This window comes from Scophthalmus maximus, chromosome 15, assembly GCF_022379125.1.
Source record: "Scophthalmus maximus strain ysfricsl-2021 chromosome 15, ASM2237912v1, whole genome shotgun sequence".
Classification (NCBI taxonomy): domain Eukaryota; kingdom Metazoa; phylum Chordata; class Actinopteri; order Pleuronectiformes; family Scophthalmidae; genus Scophthalmus; species Scophthalmus maximus.
This window is the reverse complement of record NC_061529.1, coordinates 13,641,701-13,669,469: the sequence shown is the minus strand read 5'-3', so window position 1 is coordinate 13,669,469 and position 27,769 is coordinate 13,641,701. Positions and strand designations below refer to the sequence as shown.

Below are 27,769 nucleotides of genomic sequence, written 5' to 3'. Positions count from 1 at the left end.
GTTTTACAGTCCGGCCTCGGACAATGTTTAATACCAAGCCACAAAAATCCCAAAGATGTTTACACATGTTTAATAATTATAAAGTGCGTATAATACCTTATTGACACAGCTGATATAATGTTTATGTAATCTTGGGTAATATCTTCATGGTTGAATGCACTTATTGTAAGTCGCTTTGGACAAAAGGGTCTGCTAAATGAATGTAATGTAATGTATTATGTATATCACCTAACCCTAAATTCACATGCGATTACTTTAAGCTCACAGTCACTAAAACATTATCTTTACTACCGTTATGGCATTGATACGTCAACCAAAATAAAAAACTGCTGATTTTGACCTAGATAATACACATATAGATGATATAATAAAGACTATAAAAACAACATGAAATCAGAACAATGGCTCTAACACAACCATGATGACAAAACAAGTTATCTTCATCTTCCGTTATGTTGACAGAAGAGCACAGTCCCGGTGGTTCCCCAGGTCGCCCAGATGCACAGCAAACTCAGAGTTCCAGTCTCGGTCAAAAATGGCCCTGAGCTGCGTCTGCAGGGCCTGGGTCTCCCCCGCAGGGTCAGGAGCATGCTGGGAAACCACCAGGCCCACGCCAGCTGTGGTCATAAAGTAGTCCCCTGACCAATTGGAGGTACCTGGGCAGCAACACAACATTATCTGGTCAATTGTTAACTAGTTCAGATGCACACAGAAAAAAAAGAAGACCTAAACACGTGAATATACAAGAGTGTGACTGAGTCAACAACAAATGCGTAGAAATAGAAATCCTGAAGGATCCTGAAGTTACTCACCAATGTAGGCTACTTTATCTGTCACCATGTATTTGTTGTGGTTGACTCTGGAGTATGGAATATCAGTCTGGTTTCCTACTGGCACAATGTACAATTTCTGAAAAGGAAACACAACCATATTAAAAAAATTAAGAAGATTCAGCAGTGAGGATTTAGTTTTTCACCTTAAACAGCCATGGCTTTTAATTAATGTTGGGTCTTACAACTTGAATTCTGATGCCATGGTGAGGGCTGTTCATCGACGCCAGAGACTGAAGGAACGGCATCATGGCCGGATCAGAGTCGCGGCCGCAGCTGATCAGCATCCGGATCTTGACCCTCCTGTTGAATGCAGCCGTCCTGAGGGTGTCGTCGATGAACGGCCAGTATCTGTTCAATCAAAGAATTCAAAGTGACACAATCAAGCAAACCAGGACCTGCATCACAGATGAAAATGTTGTGTATGGGTTTTTTTTTTGAGGGGGGGGGGGGGGGGGTTACCTCTGAGGCTTTTCAAAGCGCGTGATGGGGAAGTACTCCATGACGGCGACATCAACATAGTGCTGAGCCTCTGAGATGATGGAGAGAATTGCCTCCAGGTCCTGGGTCCTTGATGGGGGGCAGAATGATGGTGGAGACCCCTGGGGGTAGGACAAAAATATGGAATAACACTATCAAAAACATTCTAAAATCATAGAACGTGATTTCAGTGTGATAACAGTTTGAAGCCTGGCTGAGACTGTAACTGTCCAGTTATTTCCCTGTAAACAGTAACCTATCCATGCGTTCCACAGTATGCTGTAAAAAGGAAGTGAATCTCAAGGAACTCACCGAGAGGTAAATACTGCTGGAGACATTGGCGGCTTCCACCAGCAGGGGGCGACGTTTGTTTATGTCGGTGTCATACTTTGAGGGCCAGGGCCGAGGCAGGGAGCTGTTGGACTGTCCCATCGCCCAGTAAGACTGGAAGATCTTACCGAGGTCCCTCGCGAGACTGGAGCAGTTGTAGATGACCGCTCCGAGTTCCTTCACCTGAAAGCAAATCGTCAGGCATAATGTTTCAGGGTTGGAAAAGAATTATGCACCTTTTTTTTCGTTTTACCTGTGTGAGGGCTCTCCAGTCCATGTTGGCACTGCCAATGAACACGTGCTTTCTGTCAACAATCCAGAACTTGCTGTGGAGGACTCCGTTTGTCAGGCGCCCAAAGTTCACCCTCCTCACCTGAACACCTGCAGACAGAGGGAGATTAGATTAAGACATGCATTGTAAATCAATAACTAATGCAATGAATGTAGAGAGTAAGCGGGGTCAGTTCCAAACCTTTCTCCTTTAAGATCTTTAAATCTGTGGAGTTGGTTGTGACTGTGGGAACACTGACCACCACTCGCACAGAAACATTCCTGGAGGGCAACTCCTCGAGGTCGTTGAGGATGTTCTTTCCCTGCCAACGGCGGACGGGCCATATTAAAAATGTATTCGACAGAGATTTGATTGAAGTTTGAAAGATTTTCCACGTTTCTTGCGCTTTGTCTGAGAACTCACGGGTGCGTCGGAGGAAGAGTTAACGTTGATGTCTTTCCCGGTCAAAGTCCAGTAGAAGGAGACCACGTCCACCTCGTCCTTTGCCATGGAGATGAGATCTCTCCAGACCTGTTCCAGAGGGATCCCACACGTCACGTTGGCTTTGAATTCCACATGTAGGGGAATGCTCTCCACAAGGGCCATGCTGAGGGATTAAACAGGGATTCATGGAAACTGAACTGGAGAAAATGATGGTGAAAGTCATCTTTAATGATGAAGTCAACAGACGTGGATACAGTGTGTTTTTCCTGTGGGATCACTTGCAACGTGTTTGCTCTGCAACGGTCGTAGCACCTCGACCACAGAGCACTTACTGTCCTCACTATAGTGAACCTGCACGGCTGAGGAGAGGAAGCCTGAGGCTCACTGTCGTACTTCACAGTTTACAACTGAGTCAGGTGTACGACGGAGGCCGTGCGCGTATCATCATCTACAGAACAATAATAGCTCCGTAAAAAAAGATAATCATGTGTACAAATCAATGTTTAACAAAAGTATTTTAAAACATATTTTATATAACATATAAGTCTTGGCTCTCTTTTGTTTTATTATTGGGAACGTTTTAAGGTAAGTTGGTAAGTACTGTATATATTATCATATATATATATGTATATGTATTGTTGTTGATTATCTTCCTTTTTCACCCCCTTCACTTGAGTATGAACACTTCACTTGTAAAATCTCACATGTAAAATCACAATGACTATATTGAATATTTTTAAATATAGTTTGACACTTTATAAACATTTTAGCTCTGTTTGTCTTTGTATGCACTGGATTGGACCTTGTCATCGACCCTTGCCGGTGCCCGGCCGGTGCACGGCCACGCTCGGGGGGGGGGTCAGGGGAGGAACATCACCTGCACTGGTCCGCGGACAGGTCGCTCCCACCGGCGTCCTGCGGCAGGATGTCGTGGTCCTCCGGGGGCGGGGGTCTCTCCAGCACGGCGACGGCGACCAGGACCCCCAGCGCCGTCAGGCAGCCGAGCAGCACGACGAGCAGCACGCAGCTGGTCGACCTCTGGCCACGTGACGTGCGGCGGGAAAACACAATCCGGGGCGTGAGGACAAGGTGCGACAGGGAGCAGCAGCATCGTTCGGTGTCTGTGTGATGTCACCCTACCCCGTTGTGTGGAGCAGAACTGTCGTGAAGCCTTTCGTACGCAGAAGACATGTTGTCTTCTTTTCAAGCACTGCTCGACTGTTGAAAGATCAAATGATTGAGTCCGACGGAAGAATACTGACATGTGATAATCGAGACCAAGTGTGGATGACATTTGTTTTTTTAAATATTTAAAGCAAATGCAACTCACATGAAGCAGATGCAGATGCTGCAGCCCACTAGGAATCCGCTTCTTCCCCTCAGCTTGCACCGACGATGAGCCGAAGTGAGCATCAATGCTTTTGAATAGACTGCAGCTCAGTTCTCGTTTTTACTTTCATTTCTGGCTTCGGCTCAGTGATAAAAAAATAAAAAAGGGAGGAGAGGAGATTAGATTAAAGAAATCAGATAACACAGCTTTGCTATTCAAATTTATTTGGAAAAACAAACAAACGAATAAACCTGGAATCACCTTCTTACAAATTATACAAATAACCAAACATGAATACCAGCTAACAAGACAGAGCAAGATTACAACCAAATCATTCCGGGGGAGATGAGGGGAAACAGAAACTGAAAATCACACAAAAGACACAAAGTTAAACTTTGTATCTCTGACTTTGACAAAGTTAATCAAGTGGGACATACTATCCCACAGATGACGAAGAGCAGCAATGCTTTGAGCGAGGGGGGACAAACATTCAGTTTCGCTGGAGTTCGTAAACAACCACTGTTCTTGGCTGCGTAAAAAAGACATTATTCCCGCACAGCTCTGTGGCACTTGTAGGTTTTTCCCAAGTACAATCACACGTGCAGTTTTGTACTGGGACGATTGGGGGGGTGGCACAAACTTGCTGGTGTACTGGGTCGCCTCTCTCGGCGCTTCGACTCCAGCAGCATCAAATGCCTAACAATCAGGAGAGTAAAGGTTTTTCAGCTTGGCAGCATATCAGGTCCAGGGGATAATGCTGGTCTACAGTAGTGCAAAAGACAAGACTGAGAGGTAATTTGTAGGACCTACAGGAAGCTTCAGAGATTTACTTTACAGACATGTCACAAACTAATAATCTGATTCACACAAGTTCTTAACTTATATGCTAAAATCACATTGCTCCTCCTGTCATGCGAGGGCCCGTCAGAAGTGACCTTGCGACTCGACAGACTGAGTAAACATCCCATCTTTTTCACAGCCCTTTGAAAGCTCTTAGTGTACAGTATGTAGTGTATGTACATGTAGAAAGGAGTCAGTCATTTTCATGATTGTCAAACCCTCAGAGATAAATTGTGCTCTGCAGGCACCGCAAGACAACACACGCAAAAAAAAAAGAATAAGCTTCAACCTCCCAACTGTGTTTAACACGAAAACAAAAACACTCTTCCGAAGCATGGTAAAGCTTAGGAACTTGCTACTGGTGTTTTACAGCCACTTTGAGTTTGTGGTTGCCAGGTGACTAAACCACAACTCACACTTGGAGACACATTCCTGAGGGAGTTTCGCCTCCAGCTGGGCAAAAATGGATGATGCAATTGTGCTGAAGATGGTCTGGGAAATAACGGAATGAACACAGTGGATTGGCTAGTGGCGACTGTGTGATGTAAAAGGAGTTGGTCCAGCTCTCTCCCAAGTCACGTCGTCTCGGTTACATAATACCAGTGTCTCACAAAAGACTCCAAATAAATACTCTTTACATTCTTCCTTAAATCTGGTCTACAAAGAGAAAATGGCAAACATCAAGGATTTTTATATATAATATATCTATTTATAAGGAAATGTAGTGAGTTTACTGAGGAAACAAACACAGTACACCAACTTCTGTAAAAAGTGTCGCTGCCTTTGTTCAAACAAATATCAATGAACTAATATTTCCTCAAAATGTCCCTAAACACAAATTTCTGATTTGACGATAAATTTCCCTGAGTTGATTGAGCTCAGGTTGGTTTTCAGTTAAACCAGGTAATTACAGAGAGCTTTTAGAAATATTGGTAAATAACGAGGACGATCTCGTGCACAAAGAAACAAATATAGTTTTTGAAGTGCGATACTTCCTCAAATCCTCATCTCATACGAAGGCCTGCACACAAGCTTATTTTAATAGCATTCATAGTGGAGTAGTGTGTGTTTTCATGTGCAGGAAGGTACGGTTCCGTGAATCTAGTCTCACTTCCTCCCTCGCGGTTTAATTTTGAACACAATGGTCCGACACCTGCGTGAGTGTGTGCGTGCGTGTGTGTGAGTGCACAGCTGAAGTTCAGCACAGTGTGTGTGGGTGTGTGCACCAGATCTCAGACCAAATATCCCTGTCTGACATCGTCTGGTGTCACGGCTGCTCTCCTGACGCTCTCACTGGGCCTGGGGCCGCCGCCCCGTTTAGAGATAGAGTGGACCGTTCTCCAGTCTCGTGAGGACGAAGTTCTGGAGGGAGGAACTCCAGATGAGGAGGAGGAGGAGGAGACGGCAGAGGCCGAGGCCTTGGAAGTTTCAGGCTGCCCACTGGGCTCCATGACTGTGTTGATGACTGCACAGAGAAAACAAGAGACAAGAAATCACTTTACAGAAGCATCGCAAGGATAAAAGGTCACCTACATTTATCTTGTGTACAAATGACGTCACTCACCCTCAAGTTGTCGTTGAACTCTCCGCAGTTCCTTCAAGATGGACGTGACTTCCTGAAATACAAATGTTCGACTTAGCTCAAACACTGTATTTTTTTTTTCTTTGCATGAATTGAGCTTGAACATTTACCAAAACAATTCACTGACCTTGTTAGAGGTTTTGACAATAGGCAAATCACTGTCAGAATTAACCTTTGCCTCAATTTGTTCCCAGATATCCGCCCTGTCCTGGAAGAGTACCCTGCAGGAATAACGCCAAGTGCAGTGGTTAGGAAGTTTGTTGTTTTACAGAGGTCTTAACATTTTTGTTGCTGAAATGTTGATTTAGATTTAGGAATACTGGAACTGCAAGGCCTTGTAAGAGCTTTTTTAGTTGCGTTGACGTGGCAGAATTAAATCTAATGGCAGAATTAAATCTAATGAAGGTTTTCCTATTACATACTGTATAACCGTATTCTCTAGGGCCTTGTTTATTTTTTTTATATATAATAAAGTCTAGGAAAAAAAATACGGTAGAGCAAACAATGGGAACTTTTCAAAGACAAATGTTTACTCTGCAGCTAATCTACTTAGAAGATTACATCCCTGTTGTTTCTGTCGTTTAGACTGTAAATCTGTATGCGGACTCACTCAGTTATACTAATTTAATAAGATTATTGGCTCAGTGCCGTCTGGTCATCAGACAGGGAGAATAAAGTTTTTCGGCGAGCATGGGAATGATGAATGTTTATGTGTGCGTGTGTGTGTGTGTGTGTGTGTGTGTGTGTGTGTGTGTGTCTGTTTACTTAACATCTTACTTAATTTTGTCAGCAAGTTGCTCTGTATTTTCTCTGATGGCCATGATGACCTGAGTCACTGGGTTCAGCATCAGATTGTCCACAACGCCCTGGAGACAGAACGAGACAGAACCTTGAAGATGATGTCTCAGTGTTCACATCACAGGGGTTGTAAATATGAGGCCATGTATGTTGGGTCACACCTCGTCTCTGCTCCGAGCCCGCTGCCTGGAGTTCTGCTCATGGTCACTTTGCTCAGGTTCCCTTACAGATGCAGAACTAGGTGGCACTCTCGGGTAGTTTAAACCGGCCTCTGGAATATGCTGAACCAGCTGCGACACAATTCCAAGCTAGTGTTATAATATTAGACAGACAGAAAAACTCCATGGCTGATGCATAAACAAGGTGATGAAACAAAGAGACTATACTGGTTTGCTTGTTTTAGGGAACATTTTTACGATTTAGTGAGCCTGCGAGTAATGCAGTGAGGTACACTTCCTCTTTCAAAAAAAAAAAAGAGTATAGCTTGTGATAAGCTGTGACTTAAAACAAACAAGAGAATTGTCATCTTTAGTCTGAGTAACTTGATCAAACAGAAACGTGATGCCCCTGTGACTTAGATTGAACAGCTGCTTAAACAGATTAGGTGACATCATCACCTGTTCGTGAGCGGTCACCGTGGACACAGGCGCGCTGCTCTGAGCTTCTGGCTTCTGAGTGTCACCATCACCGGCCACGTCATGGATCTCTCTGGCCAAGATGGCCAGGTCTTTAGCCAGGTCTTGACTCAACCTAGTAGGGAGGGAACACGTGTTAGAAAGATGACATATTAGTAACTGAATAAATTGACCTGAATGTAGAAGCACTGTACATCAGAGGGATCTGGTGATGGTTGTAACATGGCAGAAAAGTAATATTTATGCAAATTAAATAGTTTATTTTAACTCAAACATGAAGCCCTGTAAAGGCTGCAGGTGTAACCGTAAGATGATAGATGTTAGAATATAGATATAAGTATCTATGTATGCCAGAAAAAGAAGCTCCTTTTGTAACACTCAACCAAACATCATTTTCCGTCTCACCGTGCAATCTCAGCACTGTGCGTGGACCAGTTGTGGAAGGCTTCTCCCTCTTGGTTCTCCTCCTCGGAGTCATTCCCGCGGGGCTTTGGGTGCAGGGCAACCACTGGCTGGGGCCGAGGCTGACTGCGTGGACTGTGGGAAGCTGAGGAAGGTTGGGACCGTTTGTGTTTAGGAGTACTCTGGTTCGAGTCGTACTCCTCGTCTGAGGTAGAGGTATAGTCGGAGCCTTTCTGTCGCCTCCTGGAGCCTTGCCGTCGTGAATTGGTTACAGATTGAGGGGTTGGGTTACAGAGGACAGAGAAGAGAGAAGAAGAAAGAAGAAGAAGAAGAAGAAGAAGAAACAGATGCCATCACAGAATACAGACAAGAAAATCACCACCAGGTATTTCAGATGTAATCAACAAAATCCTTCCCAGCAGAAGAGACAGATACGTTGCTGTGGAAGTCCTCATCACTACAACCGCAACTCATTTGTGAGTCATTCAATGTTTCTGTTTTAAAATCATCTACAAACTGAAATGATTTGACTTGACTTCCACAGTACAGCAGCTGAGTACCAGACCAAACAAGCGCAGTATTGTAGTTTTCAACATATCCACAATATCCTCATAGCATGGCTGTAAATATAGGTGAGATCATACATTGCCATGAACTGCATGTGAACGTTGTGGAGATGAAGAAAAATATAAGTCTATTTTAAGGTCTTATCGTATTAACGTTAGTATAATTGATGTTAGTCAAAGTCCAGAATCCACTCCCTTCCCCAATGTCTTAAAACAAACAGTATATAAACAGAGGACTATGAATATATAAAAACCAATTCACCACGGTGACCGTTTGACAGACCTTGTGCTGCTTCCAGTCCAGGCACAAAGTGACCTCTTTTCTACGATACTGGTTTTACTTAGACACGAGTCAATGGTTATGACAGTCAAAATATTTTACTTTCAATGAAACAAGCATGTGTGAGGGTCTGTCTTATACTCACTTGCTGTTGTGCTGGCGTATTTGGCACTGCTTGAACGTCCGCGGGTGATTGGGGTCTTGTTGAGCGCCGTTTTCGGCGGCCTTTCTACAAGTTTCGGCCCTGAAGCGGACGCCCTCCGAGTGGAGCTGCCGCCGGACTCTGTGCTGCGGTTCGAGAACCCTGTGCTCTTGCCCACCCATGATGGGGCGGAGGACGACTCTGTGTCGCTGGGTGTGTTGAACGAGGTCGTCCGCTTGCGAGGCATCGCCAGCATATCCAGCCGGGAGAGTTTCTTGGTTTCCTGGGGCTGCTTAGCGGGGATGTTGGCCGCCGCCGCCTCCTGTGACAGCTTGTCCGTCTCCGTGCCCTCGTTGTCTGAGGCCTCTCCCAGGCGAGCGCGACGTAGCATGGATGCCCTGGTGGGTCTTGGAGCTGACAAGCTGTTGGCACGACTCAAGGGGGATACCCTGGTGGTCTTTGCGTCATCCTTCTGGAGGGGCACGGTGTATTTCTTGCGGGTTTGGTAGGTGCTAGATTCCTGATCGGAGTAAGGTAAGCTGTGAGGGTCATCACTTAGGTCTGTGGAACCACATCTCCCAGCACTACGTCTCAGTCCTACTGGCCTCTGGACAGGTTCACTCTTGCTGCTGCCGTCGGCTCCCTGCGAATGACGCTTTCCTGACAACATGGACTGATGGTTTGAGTCCTGGCTAACTATACTAGCTATACTAGCTGAAGACTTTTCCCTATGGAGGCCACTAACAGAGGGTTTTCTTGCCAGTGTGTGTGTCTTGGTCTTATTGCTATGCTGGCTGACTGTGCTGGAGGTGTCCACATCAGACTCCGCAGAAAGAGAGTCCGTTATTGGAGACGGAGTGGTTACTGATTGTGCTGCTTGGAGTTTGGCCTCCAGAACAGCGAGAACATCCTCCGTCTCTTTGAGGTACGAATGAGTGTCCTGACTGCAGGCTCGCTGGAACAATTCAATGTCTACATCCCTCTGAGCAGGCTGGCTAGAAATGTTGGGCAACTTGGCATTGCTAGATCGCTCCTTGGTGAAGCTCTCTTGTCGGATTAATGGAGATACCGCCCTCCCCTCTTTGTACTCTGGACTCTGTGTCCTCTGGTCCAGGATAGGAGCCGACAGACTTGGCTTGATTTTTTCAGAGTCCAGGATACCTCTCGGTTTGGTCAGGGTGGCTGTTGAGAAAGTTTTGTTTGCATATTTTCTCTCAGTCTTGGAAGTGCTGGGTTTTGGGCCTCCACACTCTGGTCTGGACGGAGCCTCCTCTGACCCGATGTAGAATGATGTCGGCTTGGCTGGGAGTCTGGACTTCTCCTCAGTTTTCTTTTCTTCTGAGTCTGAAAGAGGTCTCCTCCTTTGCTCTATGATGGAACCATCATCGGACTTGCTGGCGTCACTCAGGCTGTCAGGCTCTACATCATCCTGCACTGACAACCTGTGAATTCCATCCTGCAATGTGCAGGACACCAAACTGTTGTCTTCTACATCAAATGTTGAATGCGGGTCATAATGGACATGAATGCTGGGAGTTGAAATGTCGCTCTTCTCCCCCACTGGTACCTGGGGCAGGATGCGTCGAGCTCTTGAGTCTGTACTGTCGTGGTTTCGTGTGAGATTGGCCTTGTGGAGGATTGTACTTCGTGCTGGAGAGAAACAGTTTTAATGCACACATCATCCACACATGTTGAAACTGAGTATCATTCATATTTAGCAGGTTTATCATTTTAAATAGGATCACATGTTGTTACATGGCTTACCCCCTGCTGACAGCTCCACCTGGGATGTTATGTCAAAGAGGCCAGACGAAGGGCCGGAGTCTGTGTAGCTGTCTGCCAAACTGGCCCAGCAAGACATCCACTTAGGAGCCCCCTGTAACACTGCACCCGCTGGCTGAACCTGCATGAAAAATACATGCAACTTATTCAATAAATTCGAAAAAGACATTTGGAATAAAGCTTAGATTATAACCATATGATTTCCTTAGTAGACAACAATATTAATATGAAGAACTGTTTCTTTAGTAACTATGACACACAACTGCTACAAAACTACTTATACGTTTCTTATATTTGGTTAGAGAGAAAACCAAAAAAAGAACCCAGAAACCAGGAATCAAAAGAGAGAGACCAAAAAGAGCTGAAACACCAAGAAAGCAAATCAAGACACCAGTGCAGATTTGTGCACATTAACATGTATGATTTACTGAACAAATGGATTAACTTGTCGTCTTTAGAGCTGGTCAATCATCGATCCCACCCTGAGCAGGACTGTTTACCTTCACCAGACTCTGTCCCTGGCCTCACCTGCCCACTGCTACTCTGCCTATGCTGCTCCCTGCCCTGCACAATAGAAGGCCTAAATGCTGACGATGTTTCAGCGTCACTCTGGTTGGTTGGCTCTGGGTTCTCAACAACACCAAACACCTGTCAGGAACAAAGCATCGCAAGTTGGATAAGTGTGGAAACGGAGAAGGTGGGACTGCCAATGTCCATGTCTCACACTGAGTGGGACTTTCTCCATGGGACATTAGTGAATTGCAATGCCAGCTTATTACCTTTAAAGAACACTTCGTGATTTTTAAACAGCAACTTTGCTTTTAGAATGAACACAAAATGGATCAAGCTACTTGCCTGGTCAATCTTGCTCCGTGCCTCTTCCAGCTCTTTATCTTGGACATCTGCTTCAATGGTGTAGGTCCCTGCATCGCTCAGACTGTCCTCCTCTTCGTTTCTGGAGCTGACAAGGGGGCTCTTGACCTCCAAGCTGTGAGAAGCCAGGGGCATCACAGGGGCCTTGAGGGGAATCAGCTTGTGGATAGGAGAGGAAGTCTGGGGCTGGTAGTGAGAATTAGCTGGAGGGGGACTGGACTGTGATCTTACCGCTGCGTCTGTTTTCGCTGCTGTGGAGAAACTAGATGTAGTTTTCTCCCAGCTGGCCTGGGACTGCTTTGTGTGTCTTTGCATTTCCGCAGTGAATTCCTGGGCGAGTTTGGATCTCCGGCCCACACTGCTAAAGGGCTTTGCAGAGACAGAAGGTGAAGTGCGGGAGGAAAAGTTTGTGCTTATTCGATCCTCTGTCTTCTCCCTCCGCAATGAGCCAGCTCTTTGGGGCCCGGTGGAAGCAGGGCCCTTCAGGGAGACAGTGTATCGTTGGGTTGGGGGAGTGGTGGAGTCTGAGGGTGGAAGTTGTCTCTCCCCAGTTGAGCTTGTGCTCTTTTTTGCCTTCTCCTGCTGCACCCTGAGGCCTGACGCCTCAGGTGGGGAGGTGTTATTGGTGAAGGACTGGGAGCGCTTCTTTCTTGGGTTGTCGTCAAAGAATTCAATGACAAAGGCCTGTTGTGGCTCAGCCTTGCCAAGACTGGAAAGGCACTGTGACTCTGGGGGTGAGGAGGACAAAGGTTCCTCAGAGTCCGGGGAGGTGAACCGCTCTGGGGAGGAGCTTCTCAGGGGTTGCGGAGAAACCTGGGACCCGATTTGAAGTTCTGACTGAAGAAAATCATTCCCATTGATTGCAAGATCCCCGGAATCACCGTGAGTGACCTCTTCACAGTGGTTTCCTGATGATGGAAATACAACAAGTTAGTTTGCCAGTTAGAAAATTAAAGCAGGAGTTAATAAACAGAAACAGAAACTGTATGAAGCACTCACCCTTGGTGGTCTTCACAAATGACGGGTCACTGTGCGTGCTGTACGCATCTTCAGTCTGTGACCTCCTCCTCATCATGCTAGCATTGCTTTGGACCAGCCAATCAGCAACTTTGCTTTCTACTGACATTACCTCAGTGGGTGTGGTAACAACCTCCGTGGAGGGCAGCTTCCTCTGCTGGCGGAAAGAAAACTTGGTCACATGATCCTTGATCTTCATTTTACCTGGTGTGCATTCATCAAACTCGATGGTGAAGGAGGCATGACTTTGGACCACTGGAGGTGTGGGAGTGGAGGGGACACACTGGGTGGGATCGGGGGTATCCTTTGTGGGAACCTCGTGAACGTGCGATTCAGACTTTTTAGCAGATCGCTGCTGGAACTCCTTTGTTGGGATCTCAAAGTAGCTGGGCTCTCGGCGGTAGGAGAAGATGGACTTGGCCTGACTGTCGGACAGAGAGCCGTTGAGCTCGTATTTGGTGACATCTTTACCATGCTCTGTTGAAAATAAACACAAATAGTAATCATGTAGACGCACAGTAATCATTGGTTCTACATAATCCACTCACTGCTCAAAATATATAAATAAACAAATAATATTTTTTATGAATTAATATTTATAAACTGTATATGTACACACTAGGTAAATTTGTTAGGCTATTTGTTCTTGAGATCCTCTCCAAGCCAACATTTACAGCTACACAGAATAAATGAAAAGGACATTTCAACATCATCACAAATTAAATTCTTTAAGCTCGATTGGGAGGCCACTGTCACACAATGACTGAAACTGGGAACCAGGAATAATACAGAGTTTCCAGCTGTTAGTCAGAGAAAACAAATCAGCCAGTTGGTCTTTGGTTGCCATTCGGATGTGGCCAAATATCACTTTAGGAGCTCAGAGTCCAGCGGAGGGTAAATGAGCAGGAATAATCCGTTTCAACCCAGGCAACATGAGGCCAGCAATCTCTCTCTCTGTCTCCCTCACACTCACACACACTCGAAAACACTCACTCACACACTCACACAGACCAGCTTACAGGGTCATAATCCATCATGAGGCAGACAGGCACTGCCCACTGCCCTGGCATGGTATGGCCTGGCCAACAGTCCACAAATGGCAGCCAGAAACCTGCCTAGGGCTTAACACCATCCATCTCTCAGCGACGTAGAAAACACGTCATTACAAATCAGGATCTAATTCATGGATGTTGGAATATCCAACACCACTATAGCACAAACAACTAATTACCATTGCTCATTACAATCATTAAGTAAGGGGCTTGTGCACATAGCAGTAACGATATATAAGATGCCATTTCTGACCTGGAGACTCCTGTTCCAGCGATTTTCCACCTCTGCTCTTCTTTTTGTTGGCTGGGTCCTCGTCCTCCCCCCACCATGACGGTTGACCATACAGAGGAGTGGGCTTGGATATCGGAGAATCTGTGATGGCTAACAGACAAACGCAAGAACAAGCACAGACAGACACACGAGATAAGGCACATGATAAGGTACAAGCAGGAGCTGGATTTAAACAGCCTTCTGTATGTAAATATATGTGAGTCACATGATAAAACGGTGTTGTGTCTGGGATTTGTCTTCAAAAACAATATGTTACGCAACAGCGGCAATCAAAAGGACAGTGTTACACTATCCCTTGAACAATTCCCACACATTCCCATGACACAGAGAGAGTAGTGAGGCACAAACTGTAATACCAACTGTATCACGCAAACCACCAGAACATAATCCTCCCTGTGTGAGTCGGGATGAAGCTAATCCTAATCTTTAAAGAAGAAAAAAAAATACAATACAGCATGAAATCTAAATACAGGCTTGTTTGGATAGTGACACTCATAGTTTGCGCACTGACCTCGGGATATACTATACATCCTGCACAGGTGCAACCTGGGTAATGAGGATTTATTTCCCTGATGCTGTTTCTGAACTGGTGTTAAGCAGCTGGTTAACCAGTCCACACACACCAGACAGCCTGTATGGCCTGTGTCAGATAATCTAGATGCTGCTTGATGGCCCGAGAGAGCTCGGTTAAACAAGCTCTGTGGAGTTTAATGCGGAGGCTTCACAATCCAAAGCATCAACGGCACTTCACCACTGTTGCCTTGGACGCACACAATAAGACATCAACAGAGTGACGGGGCAAGCAGAGAGGGGCACGTCAACAATTCCTTTCCCCTTACTCAATCCTCTGCTTTTAGATTGAGAAAACTGTGTCACAGTGACTGTGTCACAAACTAAGTGGTGGACTGTTGGTGGATGCAGCACCTTTTAATATGGGACATTGTTAGGGACATGAAGAGCAGTCGGTCAAATTCTGCTAATGCCTACTCACGGTCCACTAGCTGTCCGTTCTGTCCGGTTTTCATACGCAGCCCTGGCTCAGTATTTGGCAAACAAAGAAAGTTGTTCTAGCCGAACAGCACAAGACTATTGCAGCCAATCAGCAACACGGTTGTTCGTGCTCGTTCGCATTCATGCTTTCGTGCTCGGGCAGCACCCCCGGGCTGCTTTGTATAGAAACACGATACACATAGAAAGTCACAACGTGAACTGAACTATACGTTTCATACACCATACGTGAATACTGAATAGCCCCAGGTCCTGGCAGACTAACTAAAGTGTCCTGCCCTGCGGACAGCCAGAGGATTGGACACAGTCCACATCCCGTACAGCTGCAGGGAAAGACGAGCAAGATCACACAAAATCAGATATACACAGCCCTCCGAGCAAACACGTATGTTTTGTAGAATTGAAAATATAATGGTGTATTAGGGCCATTGTGTTCACTGCCCTGAGGGAGTTAACATTCAGAAAGAAAACACAACTTTTTCTGATTATTAAATCATAAATTAGGAGGGGGGGGGGGGGGGGATCACATCGCTACACCACACGCCACTGATTTCCGTGTATAATTATTCCATGTCCGAGGCAACTGTCTGTTGCATTGTGGTTTGTAAAAAGAAAAATGAACAAATATTAAAATATTAAACATCCAAAACTTTATCAAAGCTTTCAGTCAAAAAACTTCCACCAAAGAGAATCCATTTGCATGAAGTCAACAGAGATATGCAGACAGTTAAGTTAGTCATTTAGTTATCTTCCAAAAAAAAAAAAAAAGTTTTGTCATCTCTCTCATGGACTTGGTCACATCAACGCGGGGCAAGGCTGCTGTCACACTGCAGTCAGCAGTGAACATGTTCAGGAAAGAGTCACAGGTTCACTGGATCACTGTGGTGTAGCTCTGCACTGCAGGAGATACAACCACACTACTATCCTAGTGGGAGATGTCTAACTGAAATAAAGCTTATCAAAGGTTTTCTGCAGTTCAATGACACATTTGTAAAGCAGTCTGTGTTATATGAGCCCAGTCCTGGAAATGTCCTATTTTAGGCACCAGTTGTAGTTTTCCCCTCTAATCTAACGGGGGCGATTATAGAGGAGAAAACACTAGAATTGCTAAATCAACAACAGCTGGAATAGGCGGCGTGAATGAGCTTCATTCACAAAGTGCTTCTCTCAGGCTAACAATTCTCTGACTGTTCCGCTGTTGCCTTAACTGTATAACAGGATTTACTCTGTGCAGCTCAGGGTAGAGAGAGTGTGAGAGAGCAACTGGAAAATATAAGCAGAAACAAATCCATCACCAGCTACGAGGGAAGAAGTGCCAAGTTGGCGTCAAAAACCCTCACACCTTTCTAATTCTTCATTGACACATGTTGGATCAGCATGGGCAGCAGCACTCAACCTCTTATCAGCAATCGGGCATGGCTGACAGAGATAACACTGTTTGTCCTTAACTCCTCACCTCTCAGCTTGTCTGGCAAGCCCTTACTCATGTATGGTCCTTCTGCCAACTCTGGGAAGTCGAGATCTATTTATTTACCTACTTCCATAGGCTCGTGCGGCTTCAGCCTCTCAGCTCACATGGCATCTTAATCTCACACCAGTGGAGCTCTTAATAAAAGAAGCCACAGTCGCCTTATCAAGGGATCTACAGCCAAAGTCATGCAGGACATGGAGACACAAAGACTTCCTCTTCCTCATGGGTGTGTGTGTGTGTGGGAGAACCGGGTATTCAAATCCAATGAAGTTAAATCGGTTCCTCTCAGGCTGCAAGAACAATTAACGTGCTTGTGTTTCATAAAACCTCCTGCCTTCCTGATTATCTGCCATGATTGAGTGCGTGTGTGGGTGAATGGAGTCGTTTACCCGTGAGTGAGTGGGCTCTTCGCTCAGCCCTGTCCTGCAGTTTGATAGTGGAAAGGGAGTCTTTGCTCTTCTCCGAGTTCTGGAGCAGCTGTTTTTCTTTCGTCTTGGCCTCCAGGGCTTTTACACCGAGCTGCAACTGGCTGGTGTACTTCTCATGCTGCACACAGAGACAGGAGGGAAGCAGGAAATGAGAGACCTTCTGACGACAATCACCACAGATAGAACTGTCCTCAGACCTCTCAGTGAGCTGCATTTGGAAATTAGCTGGCACATTTACAGAAATGTTGGTTATATGAAAAAACATTTTTTGGGTGACACCCTCTTACGTGTGCTTGCTTTTCTGTTCATTCATTGTTGATTTAAGACCTTGTATTAGCAATTACATGATGGGATTTAGTATTTTATGGATTAAGAGATAACTTGAAAAATAATGAACAGACAAAGTATTTCTAATGAAATTCATTTCCACACGGCAGCCTAAAATAAAATGTCAGTGTAACTTACTTTAAGTGCTTCCTCTGGGACCTTGTGTTGACTCCTCTCCAGGATATAAACATGAGCATGTGCAGGAGGAGTTAAAGTACACAACTGTGTTTATCATTTTGAAAAGCAATGCAATATAATATGCGTATCTATATATTTAGAGTTCATTATGTCTGACTCAGGGAAGATGTTTGTGGGGAGAGGTTAGTATTATTTTACTAAGTCTATTTTACACCTTGTCTACTAAGATAGTCAAAAGTTCAACTCCTGTAAAGAATGAGGTCAAAAGAAAAGCAGTAAAAACCTACTGCATTTCAAATGCATTTTCAAACAAGCTCATATCTTCAGCGACCCACTCCTTGATATGTGCAGCATCTCATCAGATGTGTGTTCACTTCTGATCTATCTAACTATCCTGAAAACAATCTAAACAGCCCCCCCCCCCCCCCCGGTATCTAAACTACATTTCACCATTCTTCTATTTTTTTTGTGCTGTGGGGCTCAAAGGGTGCAGGAGATTTTCTTTCCACAATTGACTATAATCCAAAACTCCTGACTGAAAACCCACAGAGGATTAACATGCCGATGGAATGAAAGACCACAGAGCGCACAGAAAATGCAAAAAATTTGTGAGTGAACCAGCTGCTGACCGCCGGCTCATTTCAGCGTGTTCTGCTAATCACCAACTCGGAGTAGAGGGTCTGCATTACATTAATCACACAGATCCTTTCATGGGAGTAGGGGAGCAATAATTTTTTAAAAAAAGGATATCGTATCCAAATCGAATGACGTCGAAGAGTTTCAGCGTGATGTACGTCTGGTCAGGGATTCTTAGGTCATTCACGAATGTCTGCAACATAAAGAAACATGAGATTGAGCCCGAATCCTTTTTGCTGTTCGTTAATGAAGCAAATGTGTTGACTCACAGGTGACAGGCTCTCTAAGTCCTCGTGGCTCGCACCAAGGTACTGTAAGGTGCTTTGCAATTGGATGTTTCCCCATTGAAAGTTAATCCATCCAACACATTAAAACTCTGATGAGATTATGTTGTTATGCAATGGCTGTCCCAGCTTTTGTAGAATGCTTTAATGGCCAGGTGGAACTAAAACGTGCAACAGTGCTCAACAGTTTGTTGATCAATTCATCCATCTTTTGTCTAAACTAATATTTGGAGAGAGAGATTTTATCTTCAGATCAGTAAATATCAGGAAAGACAATGCTGGATGTTTAGCAGAAGAGAGAACGGAAGAACAGACCTTTTTCTTTCCAGATTTAATGAGTATAATTGGACGAAGGAAACAGCCATGTTGGATTTCAGTTACAGGTCTGTGCACTGTTCTGCTCTGATTCGTTTGGCTGCAGTAGCCAGGGCCAAAAGAAACACTCTGTGAGAACAATGTACGGTTTCTCCCACTGCTCAACTCAGGATTTCATTGGGAAAATGGTGCAATGAGGCGCCAACAGAGCAGTGAAGGGAAGGATAGGGAGCTACAAAGTAAAATTAGGGAGAATGTGAAGGAGAAAAAGAGGAAAAAAAGAGGATCAGGCCAGCAGGAAAATCCAGACTCCTGATTACCACCGTTTGACCAACCGTCCTCTTCTTTTGGCAGTGCACACAGACTGGAGCCTCCAGGGAGCCCGGGGGCTTTTATCACTCTAGACTGGTGCAGGCTGATGGACACTGGAGTAGAGTTGGACTCACTCACCCCGTTCAAACTGCCCAGGTCCTTCACCATGTGCTCGTCTGTGTTTTGTTCGTAGTTGATCACAGCGTGCTGTTTGTCCACACTGCGAGACTGACACACAAGATTAAAGCAAAAGTCATCAGAGTCGGACCAGTTAGTCAATTAATCTATTGGTCGATGGACCGAAAATTCAGTTACTTCTGTTTAGATTTTTTTTAAAGCCATTTTTCAAGGAAAAACACAGAGTATTTTCTGTTTTACAAATGTTTGAATTTACTACATTTCTCTGATTTACATCTCTGTGAACTGAATATCTTTGGGTTTTGAACAAAGCAAGTGATTTGAAGACATCACCTCCAGTTTAATTATTATTTAATTAATAATTAATTAATAGAGCAAATAATCAGTAGATCAATCAACAAAGAAAAATAATCATTAGCATTGCAGCATCCTTCTAAATTGGGATAAATGCTTAACATTTGAGCAGAGCGACAGAGACCTCCCCCTGCATAAACACATACAAAGGCATATACAAAGGCAGAAGATTAAACTCAAAGGTGACGCTCACCCGCCAAACTCTGATTGAACGGCTCAACTGTTGACTAGAGGAAAAATGTGCATACTTCAGAAAATGTTTCCATCGGTTAATCGGAGCAAGTGAGTCAGAGTGACTCGCTCTCTCTTCTCCCCTCCTTGTCACAAAAAAATCACAAAGAGCGAAGGTGACTTCCGGACCCATTTGCTAAATGACAATAGACTATCTGCATGTACTGTTAGTGGTGGGCTATCCGACCAGTGAACTTCCACATCACTTCTTGTAAATATTGTGCTGCCCAAAGTGGAGAATTTATCAGTTTACCCAATTGATTAGGTCAACTTTAGAGTTTCACATTCCTAACTCTTCTTCTTGCTCCCTTATCAGAGAGAAAACTGAACTGAAGAGTAATGTAGAAGACATATAGTCTGAATATTGGTCATTGGCGATAGAGACACTGATCAGACACCAGTTGTCATGGAAAGTGCAAACATTCAAGTCGAGGCTTTTCAAGCCAAACAGGATTCTCTTGTTACAGACAGTTGACTGGTTTGAATTGACAAAAATGCACTGAGCTATACACCTAAAGATTAAAGGTTTAAAGACAAATTGGAGCTAAACCTGAAAGCGTGCCAGGTCAGGAAGCTTGAGTCTGAGCACTTGGGCAGAGCAACAGAAAGTACGTTGACATCATTTTCAGACTGGGAGAAGCTGAGGTTTTTTTCCCCCGAATCTGGCGACGCCTTAATGTGGACATGAGCAACTTTTCAATCAAAGCAACCACAGTGGTTGGCAGGGCTTCACTGAGCATAACACGCGGACTATGGAAAGTATAAACAACCGCTTCTGAGGCAGCATTCTTCTCTCGTCGGAATAAATACAGCGGGAGGAGAAGATGGGAGGGAAAGTATTATACAAAAACCAGAGGGAAATTGTGTTAGCAACAAAGCATGGAACAACAACACAGCGGAGCGCTTTAGCTGCGTTTTAAGTCTCCGATTGAAAAAGGCTGTCAGGGGCAACTCTGTCACCAGGTTACACACTGAGAAATGCGCGCACACACACACGATTGCACGCAAGGACCCTCCCTCGGGTGTTCCACATCCTGGTGTGACCTGCCGTCCTGTCAGATGTACTGCGAGGAGCAATGCAACGTATGCATGGCATCTTTCTCACACGTCAGAGTGAAGATCTGTTTGGGGTCATATACGACAAGTGCGCCGCTGTTTGCTGTGTAAACGCAACGTCACGAAAGCTTTGCACACACACACACACACCTGCAGCATTAGCTCGCAGTCATCCCGGCCCACGAAGATCATCTCCCGTGGCAACCTGTGGCGCGTGCCGGAGCTGCTGACCAGGAACCACGATGTCACGCTCATGTTGGGGCCACGAGTCAGGATCTTCTTAGCATCCTGGGGGAAAAGGACATCAACGAGAACGTTCAAAGTCAAACTGGAAAAGCACAGTAAACCCAATGACAATTGAAGTGTGACGAGATGACATTCAGAAGGTATGACTCAATCCAGATACCTGTGCACCTGCGAACAATGCAACGTGTCAAAATTGCTGAGGGGAAGACATCCTGTCTCCTCCATGAGACCTGTTTATCCAACAGTCAGGTCTGACTGAGGTGATGCAGTTAAAAAAGCACTAACACATTTAGTGCGTTTGTGATGAGGAGTCTGCCGGACAGGTTTTTCTATATGTCAATAGAGAATAACGCACCAGAGCAGAGTCCTGTATTAGTCAACCAGAGGAGACAGCATAGCCTCCGATATGAAAGCCCATTTCATCAGGCTTGTCGACGAACCTGTTGCATTTCAGTGACATTATTCGAACCATTCAAAGCTTCCAGCGCTCGCCGTTCTACTTCCTGTAACCTTGGCCGACCAAACACTGCTGTCAGAGAAACATGGGACGAGAAACAGTCCACATAACTTGAGAGGAAAACCTCCTGGTGGTGTCGCAAAGGGAGCACTCGTATGGTTTCAACGTGACAGCGGAGTGTGGCGGTGACAGTTGACGCCGTTAGTCTCCGGTTGGACCGAAATGAGCTTCTCTCTCATTTTTGGTTCTTCTTTTCCCACAATGACTTTCCTGCCACCGGCGGACGGACAGTACCTTCAGAGCCCGCTCCGCCTTGCTCCTGAGGGACGCCAGCGTTCAACGTGCGACGGCGAGGGAGGGAAGTCGACGAGCGACGAGCGGCCACGGCGAAGAGCACACAGGTAATGCCGGACAGGTAAGACGTTGGTCACACCCTCCTCTTCTTCTTCTTCTTCTTCGTCTCCTTCTTCTTCTTCGCCTGGGAGTGACAACCGGGAGCGGACCTCTGCTCCGAACGACGGTGACGTCGCTTTGACGAGCCCAGTCAAAGTCATGACGAGTCCGCTCAGAGAGGCGGCGGAGGAGACGGCAGGGCGAGAGCTCTCACTCTGTCTGTTTTCACGGTGCCCAAAACAAATCACTCACCAATATTATTTACCATGTTCGAATGTCAGTATTGACGCGAGACGAGATGCTTTGAGTAAATACACAGTGTACGATATACAAAGTAAAATGGCGGGCTTAATGTGTGTGTGGTAAGTGGTGGAATACGTTTTTAGTATCGTCTATTGACGATGTCACTTACAGATTTGCAAAATGATACGAGGTATATAAAGACAAAAGGGGAAAGAGCATACTTATTATCTTTGTCATTATTCTCTGTGATCTGTATTTAATTTAATTTTCTCGCTGATGTACACCTGCAATGACAATACATGAAAGTACAATATGGTGAATTCCAGCGCTGACACGTTAATATTTCAAGATCACACCCAAAGTGTTACGTGGAAAGTGCCTCTGAGATGGGGACGATGCATGTCTGCCTCTGTTTATTTACAGTCTGTGGTCTGACTCAAAGGTCTCACAGCATCCTGACAGTAGAATGGAAACAGGAAAGTGGGTGCCTAGAGCGCATGCGTAAGGATTGTAGACGGGTGTTGCAGACTTGGCTCGAGTTTTAACCAAGTGATAATTCATCGGGCTAATAGACGATCTTCGGCTGGACTTTGTTTTTCCTGTATATTCGAGCAGGTTGTCATAGAGAAACGTGCAATTTGAAATTAAAGAAAACCAACACCGCTTCTTTGTGGACATGGTTACATTAAATTGAAGAGTGTTAACAGTCGCTGCGTCAGTGGAGTGGGTCTGAAATTCAAATAATGCTGACTTGAAACCAGTAATTACATTCTATTAAAGTATGTCATACCTCGATTTAAATTCAACTTGCTTTACGGAGTCATCATGTCTAACCATCTGCTCCCGTTGACAGTCAAACAAAACCTCTGCTGATGATGTGTGGATAGTGGCTTGATAATCCAACAGAAGTACTTTTCACGAAAACCTGGCGGCCGCTGGATGGCGCTCTAGTCCCAATCCAGCACCAAAGTAGAGCAAGGACAATACAGTGTCATCCATCCCATTCGATCACACACACACACACACAGACACACACACAAATATTTTGCTTTTAGTCTGTTTGTGTTAAGTTAAATTATGAATAAGTAAATGGAGGGAATGATACAATTGTGCTAACATAATCTTCACATGTATTACATGCATTCATGTTGATTTCAAAAAGGATTAAAAGAATGAATTTATTTAACAAATGTCAGTCTAGAACCTGAGTACAATTTATAAATAAAATGGCCCTTATACTTAGTTTAGGTGTGTTGTCCTAAAGTGGGATTTAATGTGATGAAGGTCAACAGGATGAAAATTTTTCCAAGTGCCTTGACCCCAGTCGCACTAATTCTTTACTCTTTCACCTGATCATGACACCAACTAGAAACTATTGAAAGCCAAATACTTTTAAAGGTAACGCCTTCATGGACGTGACACGTGTGTTTAGTTTGGAGTGACATTGAAGAAATAAAAAACACTTTGTGATCAAGGTTCTGCCCCCCCCCCCCCCCTCTGTTTTCTGTTTCTCTTCTGTTTTATTTACATGTATACACATTTTCCCCCCTTGCAGTTACAGAAAGGTAGCGCAGTCAGTGAGGAGCAAGCAGGCTCTGTGTGAGGCAACATCCATCCTTTTGAAATGTCCAGGGGCACAACATTTTGAACTCCAGGCCCTCTGCATATAGCTAATCTTGCATCATCTTACATCTGTTACAGTAGAGATTTCTCTATATAGTTTGATTTGACCTTTATTTACCATATGATTTTGAGTTGCAGCCCTTTCTACATCACACATACTGTATTCCATGTAAAATCCACTTACTTGTCAGCCACTCTAAATATCACTTGCAATTTATATAGATTCAAAAAGCCAAATCAACTTTGGCAAATGAGTAATAGTGCCTTTAATATTCAGTGTATATACAATATAAATAACTCTATATGTTGATGTAACATAGTAACAGGAAATATTTTTTGCATCCAGTGCAAACAAAGAAAAGTGCTCTGGCTTGCATGCTGCTGTGTGAGTGACACTTTCTCCACACAGCACAACACTATATCACCCACGGGAGGCCAGTGGCAGAGCTGCAGCCCGAGCTCTGCCGCGTGTGTGTTGGGCAGTGCAGCTGGAGTCAGGCGAGGGATGGTTGTCAGGTGAGTTGCCACGCGGAGCCAAAGCCTCAGTCCCGCTGCGTGGCGCTGTGCATTGCAGCTTGCCCACAGACGGACTGTGTGAGCCCTGGCTGTCAACATCTGCTCCAGAGACTGCACCATCTGCCCGAGGGGCCCGGGGGGAGACATCTCTCCCCGTCTCCGACCAGCTGCAGGGCCCCAGACGTGGACCTGAGCGGTCCTGCAGAGGCAGGAGAAACAGGGCCAAGACACCGTCAGAGCCGCTGGGAGCTGGAACACGTCTCACACACTTTGCTGTGTTTTGTCTGTGAGGTGTGATCACTGTCTGGTTTAGGTAAACAAAGCTCCTGCAATCTCATATTCCTAATTAGTGGCAGAGGATAAAGGTACAGGTTACAGATGCAGTTTATTGCAACTCAAACAAACTCAAAGGTCACAAATGTTCACATGTTTACATGTTCATACCAGTTAAAGACAATAAAAAGATAAAAAATTATTGTTGCATAAAACTGTAACTCCAAGATGCCCAGGAGAATAATGTAAAGAAAGAAGAGGAACATGAGGTGCAAATAAAGAAAAAGACGGGGAGAAGATATGGAGAGCAAGGAAAGAAAAATATATTCTTAACAAACTCTTCTTACTGCTGCAATCGGTGCAGAATAACCTATTTTAAAAAAAAGGAAAATGGGCAAATGTACAGATAAAAATCAATATCTCTCACAGATTTTATAGCCAAGTACTAAAATAAAATATATTATAGTTGTGGACTCCCATTTCTCTAAACTTCACAGTAAAAGATGAGTCTACACAGATTATTGTTAAGACCTTTTATTTCATCAATTTGAAAGAGACAATTAAAAACAGTGTACAAAGTTTATATTATTTGTTTACTAAAGCTGGTGTCCTCAGTCTCGGGGGGAAAATGGGAGGGCAGGTACAAAACAAAAAGTTGAGATAAAAAGTATAAAATGCATTTCCCTATTTTCAGAAGGTGACAGCAAAGGGTGAGTGTGCATAGGAATAAGAAACAATCAGACTGAAAAACCGAACAAAAGAAGTTTGCAAAAATGATTGAAGTGAAAAAAAAGGACATGTAAAAACCATTACATTCAATAACGAGTGATGCACTTTTGAAAAATGATTATCTCTTATCTTAAAAAATACTGAAGCACTTCTAGTACGCAAAGTTTCAGTTCCCACGAGTCTCAGTTTAGCCTCAGCCATCTGCGAAAGGGGCGAAATCATTCAAACAAACAAGTCTGTTTTTTTTATTTGTATCCACATTTGAATTTACATGAAATAAGCTAATTTAGTTGTTGCCAACCATGAAGTACAAATAAAGAGTCCAAATACATTCATTTTAGGGCGGCAAAGTGCATATCATTGGCACAGTAAAACTCATTTTTGTCAATGCTGGTCTCATATAAATAACTCAGAAGCTTGTGAAGAGGCAACAATCCCCCCCAGAAGAAGTAACTCAAAGATGAATGTGTGTTTTCCCCTAAAGCCAAGTTGGTTTGCAAAGTGTTCCTAAAGAAGTGTATCGTGTTTAAGTGACCTCACTGAGGCTGCAGTGAATGCACTGGGTGGAGAAAAACACACCCAATACTGTTCTGTACATGGAGGAAAAACCCAGAGGAGAGAAGAGTTTCTGAGCGGTCAGCACTGCCCGACCCTGATCAGAGGGAAAACTGTCTGCAGCTGAACTTCCACATTTAAAGGCATCAGGAACTATAAGCACTTACTTCAGGAGGGGGGTGGAAGATTATTTATTATCATGACCAGGAAGTAGGGGGGGGGGGGGGCTCTCAGGGACTCTGACGTGCAAAGTCACGACAGGAATCCACTGCAGGACAGCTTCTTTTTCTCTTTTCTTTTACCTTAATGATTAATCACTCTGCATTCTTCGCATGTCTGTCGCTCCTCACCTCAGACCGTATTGCACAATTGATTGATCAGACCCATCGTGGTGCGACATGATAATAAAACAGATCGACCGAAGGAAGTTTTGCATCAGCGTAGTAGAAAAGTGATAAAAATATTTTTTTTTTTTTACAAAACTTCTCCTCCTGGAAGATGGTATGTCAGTCTGAGGAGAATCAGCCATTTGTAACAACGTGTGAATATGCAGAAAGATCGACTTTATTTGATACGGTACATTCACTTTTGAAGCCCCCCCCCCAAAAAAAAGTCTTGGTCTGAAGGGTTTTTGAATTGTTCAGAAGTCTTATAGAGGAAATCACCCACTCAACAACACACACGCACGCACACACACACACATACACACACACTCTGCTCACATGATGTTTTTGGTCCACAGTATGCCTATTTCTATTCAAAAGTGTTGGTACATATTAAATTTGTAAATGTTCAATAGAAAATGGCCCTTTTCAAAAATGAATAGCAGTAACTTGTGCATAACACTAATAACTACATTTCCCAGGTCATTCTGGTGTATGGATGCCTGCTCAGTATACAACGTGACAACCAGGAAATGCAGGCTAGTTTTAACTCTCTGTCTGTAGTCAGTCTTCAAAGGCCACACAGAACAACCACAGTTATCTTTGTTTTCATCTTGAATTTCCTCCTTTCCTGTAAATAACACAACTTTCTGGATTGGAAATGTTACATCCAACGACGGCATCTGCAGACAATGTTTGGAGGGGGCGGGGCCGCGGCCCCCGGTGTTTTTTTTTTTTTGGGGAGTGCAGTCGGGCTAGGTGAGGAGGGCGGGAGCGGGACCGGAGGAATGTTTGAGAGTCGCTCAGGCCGTCCCACTGGCGGAGTAGGAGAACTGGGGGAAGTGGGGTCTCCGCTCGCTGTCGAAGGACTCCATACTGTCATCTGGGGACAGAGGGGGAAACCGGTTAGTTCTTGTAGAGCCTAGGAGTGTGTGATGTGACAATATATAACACAGGGCAATATTAATATGTCTACTGTTCCATAAAACTTCTACTGTGGTATCGCTCCATTCAATGTCAGTGTATTAGACCGAAGTGAGAGACCGCAGAAATCAACGGCAAGGACAGTTTTATGGGAAAAATAAATTTGAATTATCCTTTTGAAGAGTCTTGATTTTTTTGGGGGATAACTGTATGATACAAAAACAGACAAGGCTTGGCCTTCATATCCACGTTGCTTATTATGACTTCTCAAACTTCTAAGGATATCAAAATAGTAATTTAAAAAAAATCTGATTTTATCAATATCACCTAGTCCCACTATTCTCAATAAAGCTCTTTACTATCTAACCGTTTTTCCCTTATACAGTGTAATATGTGCAAACACACTGACTGTCGTTCACTCACATGCACTTGGTGACATTGTAATGATTCTATGGTGCTCGCTCTCCAGAAGAGGGCAGACTGCTCTCAAGGGAGCTACATACACATGCACAGCGGTTTCTTTACTCACATGATGTGATCATTCAGTGAAAGGCGAGGGGAGGGAAATACCCAAACCCTCTGAAGTTCCATTGATTCTCTCATGAACCTGACACTTGACATTTTAACATGAAACTGAAATTACTCATTTTCCATGTAATAATCAATAATCAAGAACTAATTCAGCAACATTGAATTAAGTAAGGATTTTTCCTTGGGAAAAAAAGTAAAGTCTACTTTCATATTGAGTGAACTTGAGTGAAGTGCAATTTCTCATTTTTAATA

General features: G+C 44.4%; 3 protein-coding genes across 7 annotated transcripts in view; all 3 read right to left on the bottom strand.

Moving 5' to 3' along the window:
* Window positions 1–54: 54 nt before the first annotated feature.
* On the bottom strand, window positions 55–3,827 carry LOC118285935 (5'-3' exonuclease PLD4). The gene is made up of 11 exons (XM_035609922.2): window positions 3,686–3,827; window positions 3,496–3,573; window positions 3,233–3,393; window positions 2,335–2,518; window positions 2,113–2,233; window positions 1,894–2,021; window positions 1,623–1,823; window positions 1,293–1,432; window positions 1,016–1,181; window positions 813–909; window positions 55–656 (listed from the first exon to the last, which is right to left on the bottom strand). Exons 2-11 carry the CDS (start codon window positions 3,544–3,546, stop codon window positions 451–453), a joined length of 1,455 nt encoding a protein of 484 aa, XP_035465815.1. The 5' UTR covers window positions 3,547–3,573; window positions 3,686–3,827; the 3' UTR covers window positions 55–450.
* A 65-nt stretch (window positions 3,828–3,892) lies between these two features.
* cep170ba (centrosomal protein 170Ba) lies at window positions 3,893–21,908 on the bottom strand. 4 transcript variants are annotated; one of them, XM_047337589.1, is made up of 19 exons: window positions 21,642–21,908; window positions 20,795–20,932; window positions 19,004–19,093; window positions 18,069–18,147; window positions 17,319–17,377; window positions 16,815–16,971; window positions 13,908–14,036; window positions 12,585–13,079; window positions 11,568–12,493; window positions 11,241–11,360; window positions 10,695–10,833; window positions 8,934–10,580; window positions 7,946–8,087; window positions 7,523–7,655; window positions 7,067–7,195; window positions 6,885–6,973; window positions 6,235–6,328; window positions 6,090–6,141; window positions 3,893–5,990 (listed from the first exon to the last, which is right to left on the bottom strand). In XM_047337589.1, exons 2-19 carry the CDS (start codon window positions 20,897–20,899, stop codon window positions 5,758–5,760), a joined length of 4,818 nt encoding a protein of 1,605 aa, XP_047193545.1. In that variant the 5' UTR covers window positions 20,900–20,932; window positions 21,642–21,908; the 3' UTR covers window positions 3,893–5,757. The 4 variants fall into 4 exon arrangements, with proteins under 4 accessions (XP_047193545.1, XP_035465814.2, XP_047193544.1 ...); XM_035609921.2 differs by having other exon boundaries at window positions 7,946–8,192; window positions 21,642–21,907; XM_047337588.1 differs by lacking the exon at window positions 21,642–21,908 and adding an exon at window positions 21,051–21,607 and having other exon boundaries at window positions 7,946–8,192.
* Window positions 21,909–24,913: 3,005 nt separating this feature from the next.
* Window positions 24,914–27,769, bottom strand: part of akt1 (v-akt murine thymoma viral oncogene homolog 1) — a 30,508-nt gene continuing 27,652 nt past the window's right edge. For both annotated transcript variants that reach the window (XM_035609811.2, XM_035609810.2), the window contains one exon: window positions 24,914–26,945. In XM_035609811.2, the coding sequence (XP_035465704.2) occupies window positions 26,866–26,945 (80 nt within the window). In that variant the 3' untranslated portion in view covers window positions 24,914–26,865. The remainder of the gene's footprint in view (window positions 26,946–27,769) is intronic.

Coding starts and splice junctions, on each gene's coding strand:
- LOC118285935 (XM_035609922.2), bottom strand. CDS start 3,546: ATGTCTTCTGCGTACGAAAGGCTTCACGACAGTTCTGCTCCACACAAC. Junction 1,433..1,622: donor CCAGCAGTATTTACCTCTCG/GTGAGTTCCTTG, acceptor TCCTACCCCCAG/GGGTCTCCACCATCATTCTG. Junction 1,182..1,292: donor CGCTTTGAAAAGCCTCAGAG/GTAACCCCCCCC, acceptor TTGATTGAACAG/ATACTGGCCGTTCATCGACG.
- cep170ba (XM_035609921.2), bottom strand. CDS start 20,899: ATGAGCGTGACATCGTGGTTCCTGGTCAGCAGCTCCGGCACGCGCCAC. Junction 12,494..12,584: donor ATTTGTGAAGACCACCAAGG/GTGAGTGCTTCA, acceptor TTCCATCATCAG/GAAACCACTGTGAAGAGGTC. Junction 8,193..8,933: donor ATACGCCAGCACAACAGCAA/GTGAGTATAAGA, acceptor CACGACGGCAAG/GCTCCAGGAGGCGACAGAAA.